This window comes from Callorhinus ursinus, unplaced genomic scaffold (genome assembly GCF_003265705.2).
Source record: "Callorhinus ursinus isolate GAN/ISIS: 27379988/994484 unplaced genomic scaffold, GSC_fseal_2.0 scaffold18, whole genome shotgun sequence".
NCBI lineage: Eukaryota > Metazoa > Chordata > Mammalia > Carnivora > Otariidae > Callorhinus > Callorhinus ursinus.
Window position 1 is genome coordinate 2,472,975 of NW_027397080.1, and position 12,041 is coordinate 2,485,015.

At 56.9% G+C, this 12,041-nt stretch overlaps 1 protein-coding gene across 12 annotated transcripts in view; it reads left to right on the forward strand.

Annotated features, from left to right (window-relative positions):
• Positions 1-12,041, forward strand: part of SLC6A9 (solute carrier family 6 member 9) — a 31,291-nt gene that overhangs the window by 12,603 nt on the left and 6,647 nt on the right. For 4 of the 12 annotated variants that reach the window (XM_025856692.2, XM_073902736.1, XM_073902734.1 and 1 more), the window contains 3 exons: positions 5,351-5,507; positions 6,109-6,240; positions 6,609-6,879. In XM_025856692.2, the coding sequence (XP_025712477.1) occupies positions 5,351-5,507; positions 6,109-6,240; positions 6,609-6,879 (560 nt within the window). Of the gene's footprint in view, positions 1-4,511; positions 4,652-5,015; positions 5,097-5,350; positions 5,508-6,108; positions 6,241-6,608; positions 6,880-12,041 lie in introns of those variants that run through there. The other 8 variants (XM_073902740.1, XM_073902738.1, XM_073902737.1 and 5 more) reach the window with 6 other exon arrangements.

Below are 12,041 nucleotides of genomic sequence, written 5' to 3' on the forward strand. Positions count from 1 at the left end.
GGCAAAACAGCACAGGGCATGCCCTTGCCTCTCTCACCTGCTCTACTACGAAGGCTTGGACTCCTAACAGGTGCCCAGAGCTTGCTCTGAAGCTTTCCTGGAGGCAAGAGGTACTAACAGCCCCTGGGTACTGCTTGGCCTAAGGCAGATTTTCCCATGGTCCTGCTCCTCCACCTCTGGCCCCTGACTCTTTCCCAGATCTGGATCAGCGAGGCCGGATAAAGGACAGAAGGCTCTGTCATTGCAGGGCGGGTGCTACCTAAGGGCCAGCCTGGTCCTTGGACCAAGGGGAGAGAACTTGGGGGAAGAAGAATCTAGGGGTGCAGGGAGGTCGTGGGGTCTTTTAAGGCAGCCACAAGTTACTGTAATGGCGATTCTGCCTGAATTCCCCGATGGGGCTCAGAGAAAGTTGCCAGTGATCTGGATTTGGCTCAAGGTCAGTCTGGGATGTGGGGTCTTGTCTGTCCTCCTCCATAAAGTTTGTCTTGGATGGGACTTCATCCCATGAGCAAACCCCAGGGCTTCAGAGTTCTGAACAAGAGGCCTTCTAGATCCCAGCGGGGCCCGCCCAGCCAGGCAGCTCCAGGATTCTTCAGTGTCCACCGAGAGCAGGAGGAGGGAGCTCACAATTCACAAAAATATCCAGTGGACACTGGTCTGGGAGGGCGGGAGTCAGGAACCAGAGGCGAGCCGTAGCCCAGGGTAGAAATCTGGGCTCTGTCCGAGTCTGTGCATGAAGAAAGGAGGGGGTGCATCCCGTGCGGGTGGTCACCTCTGGGAGGGGGCTCTGCGGCTTTGTTTCCTCTTTACTCTTTGCTGTAGGTTCTCATTTTTTTTTTTTTTTTTGGTGATAAGTTTATAATGCTTTTATAACTAGAAGAAAAGCAATAACTTCTTTTAAAAGGATTTTATTTATCTATTTGACAGAGAGAGACACAGCAAGAGAGGGAACACAAGCAGGGGGAGTGTGAGAGGGAGAAGCAGGCTTCCTGCGGAGCAGGGGCCCAATGTGGGGCTCGATGCGGGGCTCGGTGCGGGGCTCGATCCCAGGACCCCAGGATCACGACCTGAGCCGAAGGCAGACGCTTAATGACTGAGCCACTCAGGCGCCCCAACAATAACATTTTTTTAAAAGTCATTTAGAAAGTTAGTGGGAACTAATGGAAGATTCAGGAGAGAGTCAGGAATAGGAAAATTCCAGGCAAGGCAGAACTACAGAGATTTAGTAGATCTACTGAGGGTGCCTAGTCTGTCCACTGATTTCATAGTTAAGAACGCTGAGTTGCAGGGAGTGGAAATGACTTGCCCAGAGTCGCTGGGGGAGCAGGCTCTAGAATGCTGGGGTTCTCATGCCTGGCACAGGGTCCTGCCCTGCCAAGCCCAAGGCATGGTGGGGAGATCTGGATTCTGCCCTCAGAGCTGAACACCCCTCATTCCAGGAGCTCATCCAGAGCAGGGACTAAGCCAGGCACAAGGCTACGTAAAGGACTTATGTAAGTGATTGCTCCGTATGGCTCACTCGGCTAGGCAGGCATGGGGTGGTAGGTCATGAGTCCTTGTGTGGGACTGGACCCTGCTGCCTTAAGGACTGCTCCTAAGGGGAAAGGCATCTGTGCATGTGTGGTCTTATGTGGGGGTCTTATGTGCGTGTGTCTATGTATGGTGGGCATCATGGAGGATGATCAGCCAGCTTACCCCACTCAGCCATGGAAAGAAAGCCCCAAAGCCTGCCTTCTACCCAACCTGGGGAGCTCGGGCACAGGGCAGGGCTGTCCCCTATCCTGGAGACCACCGGTCAGGCCCATGGCCATGGAGTCCCAGGCGAGGGTTGGAGCTATCCAGGGAGCCTGGGGAGGAAGCACCAGCCCCCTGTGGTTTAATTCATCACCCAGGTGTGAGCAAGGGAGGAAGGGAGAGCAGCGAGGGGCAGATAGTGAAAGATGGGTGATGGGCAGGAGAAGCCTGGAGCCCGGCCAGTCGGCAGGGCTGAGCGGGGTTAGGCAGACGGGCCGCCGGTCTGGCTGAAACTGAGCACAAAGGGGTTCTTTCGTGGGTGCCCGAGAGCCGACGTCCACTGCAGGGACAGGTCTGATCAGTGGCACAGGTGTCCACCCAGCAGAACAAGAAAATGAGCAGCTTAGGCTAGGGAAGAGGATGCAAGGAGAACAAAATCGAGGCAGTGCTGGAAAAGCTCGCCAGCTGTGGGCCTCATTGCCCAGGAAGGCAGCGGCTGGGAGTGCCCAGAGGAGAGCAGAGAGGGGAACTGGAGCCCCCAGAAGCCCCGCAGAGTGTTTCGGAGATCCTTTCCTCTAGTGTACTTAGAGAAAGGGGTGCTTGCTATGTCCTCTGCAGAGAGCCAAGCCCTCACCGGCCAAGTCACCTGAACATAGCTCGCACTAGAATAGAAGTCAGAGGCCTGGCCGTGGCTCCCATGGTGACCTCCCAGCCACCGCTCCGGGAGTCAGCCCCACGGTGCTGAGATGCAGGGCTGGGAGCCAGAAGAGGGGTGCTTCTCACGTGGCTTGCAGAGTGTCACTGACCCCCAGCTCCTTCTGCACTGCAGAGCCCTAGTGTGCTCAGGAACTCCCACCAGAGCCCCATCCCCGGCTCCCTGCCTGGGGCCCCTGTACCAGGGCTCCCGCCTCCCAAGTTGTGAGTTGTGGCCACATGGCTGAAGTGGTTAGCGTAAGGCCCAGTGGTGTTGCACTCATTAACTGAGCAGAGCTGGCTCCTGAGGGCTCAGTCAAGTGGCGGCCTGGGGCATGTGGCTGGGGGCACCCCCACCCTCACTGTCCCCCTCGATGCCAGGGAAGGAGCAGACCTCAGAAATCCCAGTCAGGTCTGGTGCACTTGGTTGGGGCCGGTACCTCAGCCTTCAAGCCTTGGGGACCTCGGCCTCTGCAAGGAGCCCTGCCCTTGAAACCCTCCTGGCTCTTCGGGTGTCTCTTTTACAGCTGTGAGCACTGCTTCGTGACCCCACCCATGTACTCTGCAGCTGCCAGTCTCCCATTGTGCCCCTAAGTAAACAAGCCTTGGACAGAATAAAACTGTTATTGTAGGGTCAACATATAGGAGCCCTATTTGGCTGGGATTTGTTTGGGAATGCAGAAGCTGTCCCCAAGCTGGCCTCACACCCTCTGAAAAAATGCCCCCGCCTGGACCGTGCAGAATTGCTAGGCCTGTCCCCAAGAAGGCCTTCGGAGGTGGTGACAGCCTTAGGCAAGATTCTGTATGGGCCTTTCCTAGAGGGCACACTCAGGCTGTGAGCCACCCTCTCTCCCGGAGCCAGACTGGCCCTCAAGCCCCTTCATCAAGGAAGCCTTCCCGACCTCACCCTGCATGCCCCCCGCCTGACCTCCTTCCATATATTCTTGTGCCTCGAGAACTTCTGCTTTGTGGTCACCTTGCAGCTGCAATATAAAAGTCATGGATTTGTTTCTGTCATTGATGGCTTGCTCCCCCACTAGATTTCGAGCTCTGAGTGCATAGGGGTGTCTGTTGAGTTCAGTGCTGGATCCCCAATGCCTGGTGCAGGGCCTGGCACACAGTAGGTGTTAGTAAATCTCCGTGGTTGCAGGAATGAATGTATGCAGGCTCTTCTAGCCTGTCAGTTTGCTCTGCGTGCTCCTCGAAGGGGACTGGACCCCGGTTCTCGGTGCCGTGCCCCCAAACCTCCTTGGAGGGTGTGAAGATCAGTGTCTCCTCTGGGGGCGATGCCAGATTGGGTGTACAGGATGGTTACTCCACAAGGGTGTCTGTGCTTTGGTGGACAGGGTATGCAAGCCGAAATATACCCACTGTGGGAACAAGGGGTACGTGGCTGGGGCCTCCACTGGGAACTGGGGCCTCCCGAGTCTGCATTCCGAAATAGGCCTTTCTGGAAAGCGCACAGGTCCCAGCGAAGCCAAGCCATTCCTCCTCTCTGCATTTGTCGCTCAGTGTCAGGATCCGACAACATTTCAAAGCACCAGACCTCTTTGTTTATTGGCCAGTGTGACTGTTGTCCTTGAATATGTCTCTTTCAAGCTGGGGGCCGGTGTCACTTCAGCAGCGTCCCTCAGAAGCCATGCTGCTCTGTCTCCCATCCTGGTGTCCTCCAGGGACTCCTGTCTGTTTCTCTCAAGGGTATAGCCCATCTCCCGGAGACTGTCTCTGTCACTCTGTGCTTCTCTGCTTGTGATTCTCAGGGTCCCTAGTCTCCTAGTAAGAGCCCCCTGACCCCTCAGGCTCTCACTCAGGGTGGCTTGATTTCCTGTCACCCTGGGAGGGGGTGGAAGGGGCATGGCATGGGGAAGGGGCATATTTACACTTGTAAAGGGACTTGCTGAACCAGTTCCAACTGTGGGGTTGGGGTTCAAAAGGGGCTGTCCTCAGTGGGGCCGCAGGCCACCCAGCCCAGCCCTGCAGGCCTCCCTGCACCCCCCCACCCACCCAGGGCAGACCCGGCTTCCTTTCCCTGGGGCAAATTCCCCTCATCGGCTCCTCCTGGCCAGCCTCCTCCTCCTCCACAGCTCACCCCCTCTCAGCTCAGAGACCTTTTTCCGGAGTCCCTCCCTCTGTTTCCCCTAGCAGAGTCTGTCCTCCAAGTCTGGCATGGTGCCTACAACTCTGGTCTCCTCCCCCAGCTCATGGCCAGCACCATCCTGCCCAGGTCAGCTTCCGCAGGGCCCCCTCCCCGGCTATGGGCAATATAGATGGCTCCCTGGGTCCTCCCATCCTGAGTCCCAGAACACCCTCCCCAAGTCTGGCCCAGCTCAGTTGCTCCCCCATCTCCTGCCTCACAGCCCTGCCCATCCTATGCTCCCAGGAAAGCGCCTTCAGCTGGGGAAGGGGTCGGGCATCCCCTCCCCCGCACCGCCTGCCCGTGGGCGGCGTGCTCAGCCTGGTGATGTGGTAGCGGCGGGTGGGGGGGGGCTGTCTGGACACAGGCCCCTTTGTGCCCAGCCCGACTTGGCTGCTTGGTATGAGGCTCAGCTGCTCCCAGATCCTCACCCAGAGGAGAGAGGGGAGGCTTTGGAGGGGCTGGAGCTGGGGGGCTCTGGACTTGGGCTCCCTCTCAGTGTCCCACCTCTCCGATGTTGGCAGCAGCTGCTCAGGTGGGCTGGTGCCCCTGGCACAGGGTGCTGGGGGGCTGGTGAGGGAGGCCCCGCTTGGCACCCTCCAGCAGCCGCTCCTTTCTTCTCCCCTTCTCTGCCAGGCCAGCCAGCAGCTCCTGCCAGCAGAGGGGAAGCCCAGGGTGGGGGTGGGGGCTTGGGGGGGGTCCATGGTGTCCCCGCTGGGAGAGGCCCAGAGGGTCAGGCACGGGAGCACAAATGCCTTTCTGATGGTAGCTTCTCTCCTGTCCCCACAGAATGGTGCTGTGCCCAGCGAGGCCACCAAGAGGGACCAGAACCTCAAACGGGGCAACTGGGGCAACCAGATCGAGTTTGTACTGACGAGCGTGGGCTATGCCGTGGGCCTGGGCAATGTTTGGCGCTTCCCATACCTCTGCTATCGCAACGGGGGAGGTACCCAGTGGGCACAGGGCAGGGACCTCCCACTTGGATAGAGCCTACCCACCAAGGCCCGGGCTACCCCCTCCCTGGTACAGACCCCTCTCCAGACAGGCTGGCCTCTGGCTCTCATCTCCTTCGCCCCAATCCCTGGCTTAGGTACCCTTTACCTAATGCACAGGTCACCCCCTGACCCTGGCTGTCTGCTGTTTGGGCCTGACCCTGCTAGCCTGCTCCCTTGAGGTCAAGAGAGGTAGAAAAAGGCGCCCCAACCTCCCAAGGTTTCCTGTCTTATACCCCCTGTGTGTCAACAGCCCCCTAAATGGTTCAGGGAATTTGAGGGTCCCAGCGACTTATGTTTGTGACTTTGCTTGGTGAAGCCATCAAATCCCACCCTAACATGGTGGGTCTGGGGCCTGGGTTCTGTTCAGGAAGCCTCTGCCAAATTAAAAGGCAGGCTGTGGGTAGGATACCTCAGACCCAGGCTCTTGCTCAGTGCGTGGCCCACCCTGCTCCGGTCTTAGCGGATCGCAAAGGTTTTGCTGTTGGGTTCTCAGCAGGAAGAGGGTGGGACCCCCCAAGCCCGCCCTGAGCCAGCCCTTTCCCTGCCTGCCAGGCGCCTTCATGTTCCCCTACTTCATCATGCTGATATTCTGCGGGATCCCTCTCTTCTTCATGGAGCTCTCGTTCGGCCAATTTGCAAGTCAGGGCTGCCTGGGGGTCTGGAGGATCAGCCCCATGTTCAAAGGTGAGGCCTGGGTGGGGTACACAGCCTCCCCCCCCCGACACACACACACGCACGGGCCTCTGGGGGCCTACTCACCCATCTGTACAAACACCACCAACCCCTACGGAGCCTTGGTGCTGACCCCAAGCCCTACATCAATGGCCAAGGCCACAGATGCGTGCTGGGATCCATGTTTACTTGGCCTCCGCCCTCCTCACCTACCATGTGTATACACAAAGCCCCTGGGCCCCCCAGCTCACCCCTGCTAAGGCCTTGACCTGTCCCTTCAATGGCCCTCCACAAAAGCCTGCCCCGGGGGGCCCTTCAACATTAACCTTGCCTCCTTCAGCTAGATGTGTGAGGCTGCCCCCCTTCCCTCCGCCTCCCAGGTGTGGGCTATGGCATGATGGTGGTGTCCACGTATATTGGCATCTACTACAACGTGGTCATCTGCATCGCCTTCTACTACTTCTTCTCGTCCATGACGCACGTGCTGCCCTGGGCCTACTGCAATAACCCCTGGAACACGCCCGACTGCGCTGGGGTGCTGGACGCCTCCAACCTCACCAACGGCTCCCGGCCCGCCTCCCTGCCTGGCAACCTCTCCCACCTGCTCAACCACTCCCTCCAGAGGACCAGCCCCAGCGAGGAGTACTGGAGGTGAGGCCCCGCTGGCCCCGGGCTTGCGGGGGACACCTGGCGCCAAGCCTCGGCTCTCCCCCCTTGCCATCGGGCAACTTTCTGTCAACCAGGTGGGGTGCGGGGACCGGAGCCGGGCAGAGGGGCATCAAGAGGCCTAAGGAGTTTACAGACTAGCTCAGGAGAGGAGGCTGACACAGCCGGGAATGATGGAGGGCTGGACGCTGAGTTGAGCGTCCTGACAGGGCGCGGTGAGGGAGGGCTCCAGCAGTCGGGCACGTCTGCAGGGCAGAGTCAGGGGGCAGCGGGGTGTCTTCCTGGTGAGAACAGTGTGAACAAAGGCCTCAGGTCCCAAAGGAGAAGAGGCTGGTCCTGACCCTGAGGGGAAGCTCTTCTGATGAGACTCACAGGTGTGTGGGAAACTCATGGGCCCTAAGGGAGCCTAGGAGGGGCCACCAGCCTTCCTGGAGAACTTATATGAATTAAGCGTAGACTTACCACTGCAGGGCAGAGGGAGCCATAGAAGTTTCCTGAGCCTAGGGCTGTCATCATCAAGCCGTGCTTAGGAAAGACAGCCTGGCACTAGTATGCTCTGTGGTGAGAGAGACTGGAGTCTCAGGGCTGGCTGCAGGGAAGCTGCTGTTGGAGGTGTTCTAGAACACCTTGTCCCCTCGGGGTGGGCGTGAGGGCGCAGGGGGACGTCCTGAAGGAAACCCCCCATGTCCTGTTGGGGAACTGGTGGGAAGAGAGTGTTGGGGGCCTGGGGGTAGGCCATGTTAATTCATTCCATATCTACAGGGTCTGCTCCGCCAGGCCCTAGGTACCCATGGGGTCTGAAGAGCCCTGAGCCCCTCGCCTGAGGAGTCCCCAGGCCTGAGGGGGGTCGTATTAGGGCAGGTGCTCAGGGGTGTGGTAGGGGCACAAAGACGGGGTGGTCGGTTCTGAGGGACGGGGCCGTGAGGAGGTGGTCCAGAAGGCTTCCCTAGGAGGGAGGAGGGAGGTGTAGAAGGATTGGGAGGGACGTGGGCAGGAAGGCCGTGGCCGCGAGGTGGCGAACTGGAGACAGGTAGGAGAGGAGAGGCCAGAGGCATCATGAGGCACAGGGCTTCCCGTGCCGGGCTGCAGTTTGAAGTTTCTCCGCCACGTGGTAGAGAGCCATAGGCGAGCTGGCTGAGGCCCCGGAGAGACAGAAGTCCTAGCAGGTCAGAGTCCTCTGAGCCTGGTCCCAGTGCTCTGACCCCACAGGGCCCGGCTTCCCTGCGCCGGCCGCTGTGCTGTGTCACCGACATTCAAAGACAGCTCGGATGTGGTCACTACCCACAGGGCTCGCGGTGTAGACAACAGCGAGGGGCAGGCAAAATTACCTCCAGGCTGACTCAGTCCCTCAGTCGCTGGACAGATCATTTCTTGAGCACCTAGTGGGTACCAGACACAGCACTCGGAAGGGAGACAGCGTGAGGAGTAAGACACTCGGCTCCTGCCCTCGTGGAGGTGCCATCTACTGAGAGGACTAAGCAATTTACTGCCCAGTTAGGTATTCTACTGTGTTTAAGGGATGGTGTGGTCAGGGCAACTCGATCTAGACTTGGAGGGGTGGGAACCTGAGGAGCACAAAGCCTCACCCGCACCCTCGGGGCTGTTCCAGAGGCTCTCACCCCAGCCGGTCTGCCAGGGAGGCCCAGCTAGGGCCAGCCACGGCCGAGTTCTGGAGATTTTATCCAGGGCAATCAGAGGGGAATAGTCCTCAAAGAAAACTCGTCATGGGTTGGGGGGGCCCAGTGGGTGGCCCATTGAACTCTCCTCAGGCAGGGCTGGAGTCAGGCCTGCCTCACTAGCCGCTGTCCCAGGCGGGGCTCCTTCCCGGCAGGATGGCTTCCTGCTGCCCCCTCCTGGAAACCCTGGGAAATGACCCTTGAGAGGCCTGCCCAGGCTGGCTTCAGCAAGGAAGCGAGAACAAACATCGCCGTTCCCTGGGCACCTACTATGTGCCAGGCATATTACCTCCTATCACAGCATCCCTATTTTTCAGATTCAGAGACTGACTGATGTTCAGAGGTTAAGGAACAAGGCAGCAGCGCTGGGTCAGGAGATGTGCCTTCCACTGTGCCTGGCGCCTGGTGTGAATCAGGCCAATGATACTCTGCAGGTGTCCTTGGTCCACACTCTTCAACACCCCTTTGGAAAGCTGTGTGATCACATTTGAGCCCCACCACAACCTTGTTTGCTAGCTCATGCAGGTAGTATAAAATAGTCCCGTTTTACAAATGAGGGAAGCAAGTCAGAAAAACGATTAGGAGACTCCTCTAAAGCAAGAGAAGCACAAAGGACAGATTTCTGAGCCCCAGTCTGCCTCCTGCCCACCCCCTGGCCCACGGTCTCCTCTCTCCCACCAGCCCTTCAGTCTTGTTTTACGATCCTCTGTGTGCTGGTCTGATTCCAACCTGTAGGCCCTAAGTAATGACCAGGCTCTCACCTCCACAGCCCGTGGTGCACAGCAGAGCACCTGAAACCCACTGGGACTCAGGCCCCAGCACCCTGCTCCCAGTGTCTTCATGGCAGCTCTGGAGTAGCACAGACCTCACACAGATTGTGGCTCTGTCACTCATCAGCTGTCTGGCCTTGGGAGATCGATCACCAAACCTCTCTAAATCATAGCTGTTTGTCCATTAAATGGGAGGGGTCACAACCTACCTTGTTATAAAAAAGGAATGAGGCCATGCGGCACCACTCCGAAGAAGAGGGACGGGCGCTCAGGAAGCACAGTGATGCCTGCCGACAGGTTCCAGCCGCTGCTGGAGACACAAAGCAATACATTAGGCTGTTTTGTTCTCAAGGAGTTGGTCACCGGGCTGGAGCAATTAAAAAATAATGCAGAATAATTCTAGAGATGTTATGCATCGAGAGCCAACTTGTAAATAGGCTGGGTTCCAAGAGTTCTTAGGTTAATTGATCTCAAAAGCACATGGTCCCAAAACAAAACAAAAAACTAAATATGGTGCCATAAAAAGAGAGGTAGAATTCACTACTTGGTACCCAGGCTAACATTCTAAACCTTTTAACCCCCCGGTATTGTAATGCTGTGCCCTTGCAAATCATATAAATGATTAAACATAATCATATAAAACACTACCTGTTTAACATATATAATTAGACAAAGTTAAAAAAAAATCTTTTGAACAAGAAGTGGTTTCTTTTCATGGAATGCTATTGGCTGAAGTAAAGCAGCTCTGAGTAAGCCCCAGAAGGACCCTGTGGCTATTCTGGAGGGCTTCCAGCACGCAAGTGCCCCGAGCAGGTGTGCCCGGTTGGCTGGGGCCTGGGCAGCCCGGAGCCCCCAGCCCAGTTGCCTTCAGCTTTGAGTGACCTTGTCTGCTTACCTCAATAGCCCCCAGAATACTTTTTCTGTGTGCTATGAAGGAAAAAAGATTGGAAAGCACTGTCAAAGGGGACCAGGTGACTCTTGCTGGTGGTCCCACAGCTTCTGAACTTCTGCCATCCCCTTGCCTTTGGTTCCCCCATTGACTAAAAGCCTGGAGTTGGGCACGTGTTGGACAGCGCCCTCTGCAGGTCGTGGAGCGAAGGGCGGCTTCCAGGGAATTTGGGAGGCTGCGAAGAGGCAGGCCCGCCCAGCAAACACCAAATCCCAGGCCTGGCAACATTGTCCCATGAGGGGACAGAGTAACAATCGCATCACAAGGTATTAAAAACGTTGCCATGAGGTTTGAGAACTGACTTGGGAAAGAAAGTGGGAATAGCTGAGAATGATAGAGGACAGCCTATGAGCTGTCCTGAGAGGTTCGAGCTGTAAGAGGGGACAGAAGGGAGCCTGTATTTACCTAAATCCAGCCACAAATTATGCTAGGTTGGTGTTATTATGCCCATTTTACAGATGAAGAAACTGAGGCTCAAGAGCTTACCTCTTGCTCATCACTTCTAGCCTGGATAATTGCAACAACCAAGCTGGTCCCCACTCCCAGGTTCTCTCCTTTCTACCTCCAGATCCATTTACCACAACGTTCACTCATTCATTCAACAAATATCTTTTGAGTACTGCTCTGTGCCAGGCACTTTGCTAGGCACTGGGGGCGCTGGGTACTCCTGCCTTCCTAGAAAATGGATGACAAACAAAATAAATAGGTTAAAAGAAAAAAAAAAAAGGAGACATACGCTGTGGAGGAAAATCTAGCAAAGGGGGTAAGGAGTGCTGGGCGGGGCCAGGGCTGCCATTTTAAGCAGGGTAGCCAGAAAAGGCCCCTTTGCAAAGAGGGTACCCGGAGTAAGTACCTGAAGGAGATGAGGAGGAAGAAAGTGATGCTGACAAACCCAGCTACGTAATTTGTGGGGTCCAGTGTGAAGTGGACATATGGGGCCCCTTGTTCAAATGTATTCAGAATTTCAAGATGTCAATGGCAGAGCATTAAGCCCAGCACGAGGGCCTTCTAAGCAAGGGGCCCTGTGTGACTGCACACGCCTCACACCCATGTGTACATAGGGATGTTTGGGGAAAGAGCCTCCAGACAGAGGAAAAGGTCGTGCGTGCAAAGGCCCTGAGGGAGGGGCGTGCCTGGCATGACTCAGGAACTACGAGGAGCCCGGTGCAGCTGGAGCAGTGAGCGGGCCGTCAAGTGGGAGGACAGGAGACCAGAGGGGTGGCAGGTTGGGGACAACGGACCACTTCGGGCCTTGCAGCTGCTGGAAGGACTTAGGCTTTTCCCTGGTGAGAGATGGGAGCCGCTGCAGAGTTTTGAGCTAAGGAGAGACCCTGAAAGTGCTCTTACCAAACCCTTCAGAAGCTTCCCATTGCTCGCAGGGTAAAATTCAAACTTCTCAGCCTTGCCTTCGTGGCTTCTTATAATCTGGCTTCTTCCTATCATTCACCCTTCTCTCTTCCCTTTACCTCCTGTCCCAGCCTTGCGGAGCTGCTGACAGACGCAGGCTGGCCATGTTCTTTCACGATCCCCTGTCCTGCTGAGTCCTGCGTCCTCAGCCTGGCATGTGCTGCTCCTTCTCTTCACCCACCTGCTCCCATTCCTCAAACCTTGGCTCAAGCCTCACCTCTTCTGGGAAGTCTTCCAGTGTGCCCCTCCACCACCCTTCCAGTGGTGTCCATATGCCTGATCCAGGTGTCTATGCCCAGCACCTCGCACAGGGCCCGGCACAGAAGCATCCAGTTGATTGAAAAG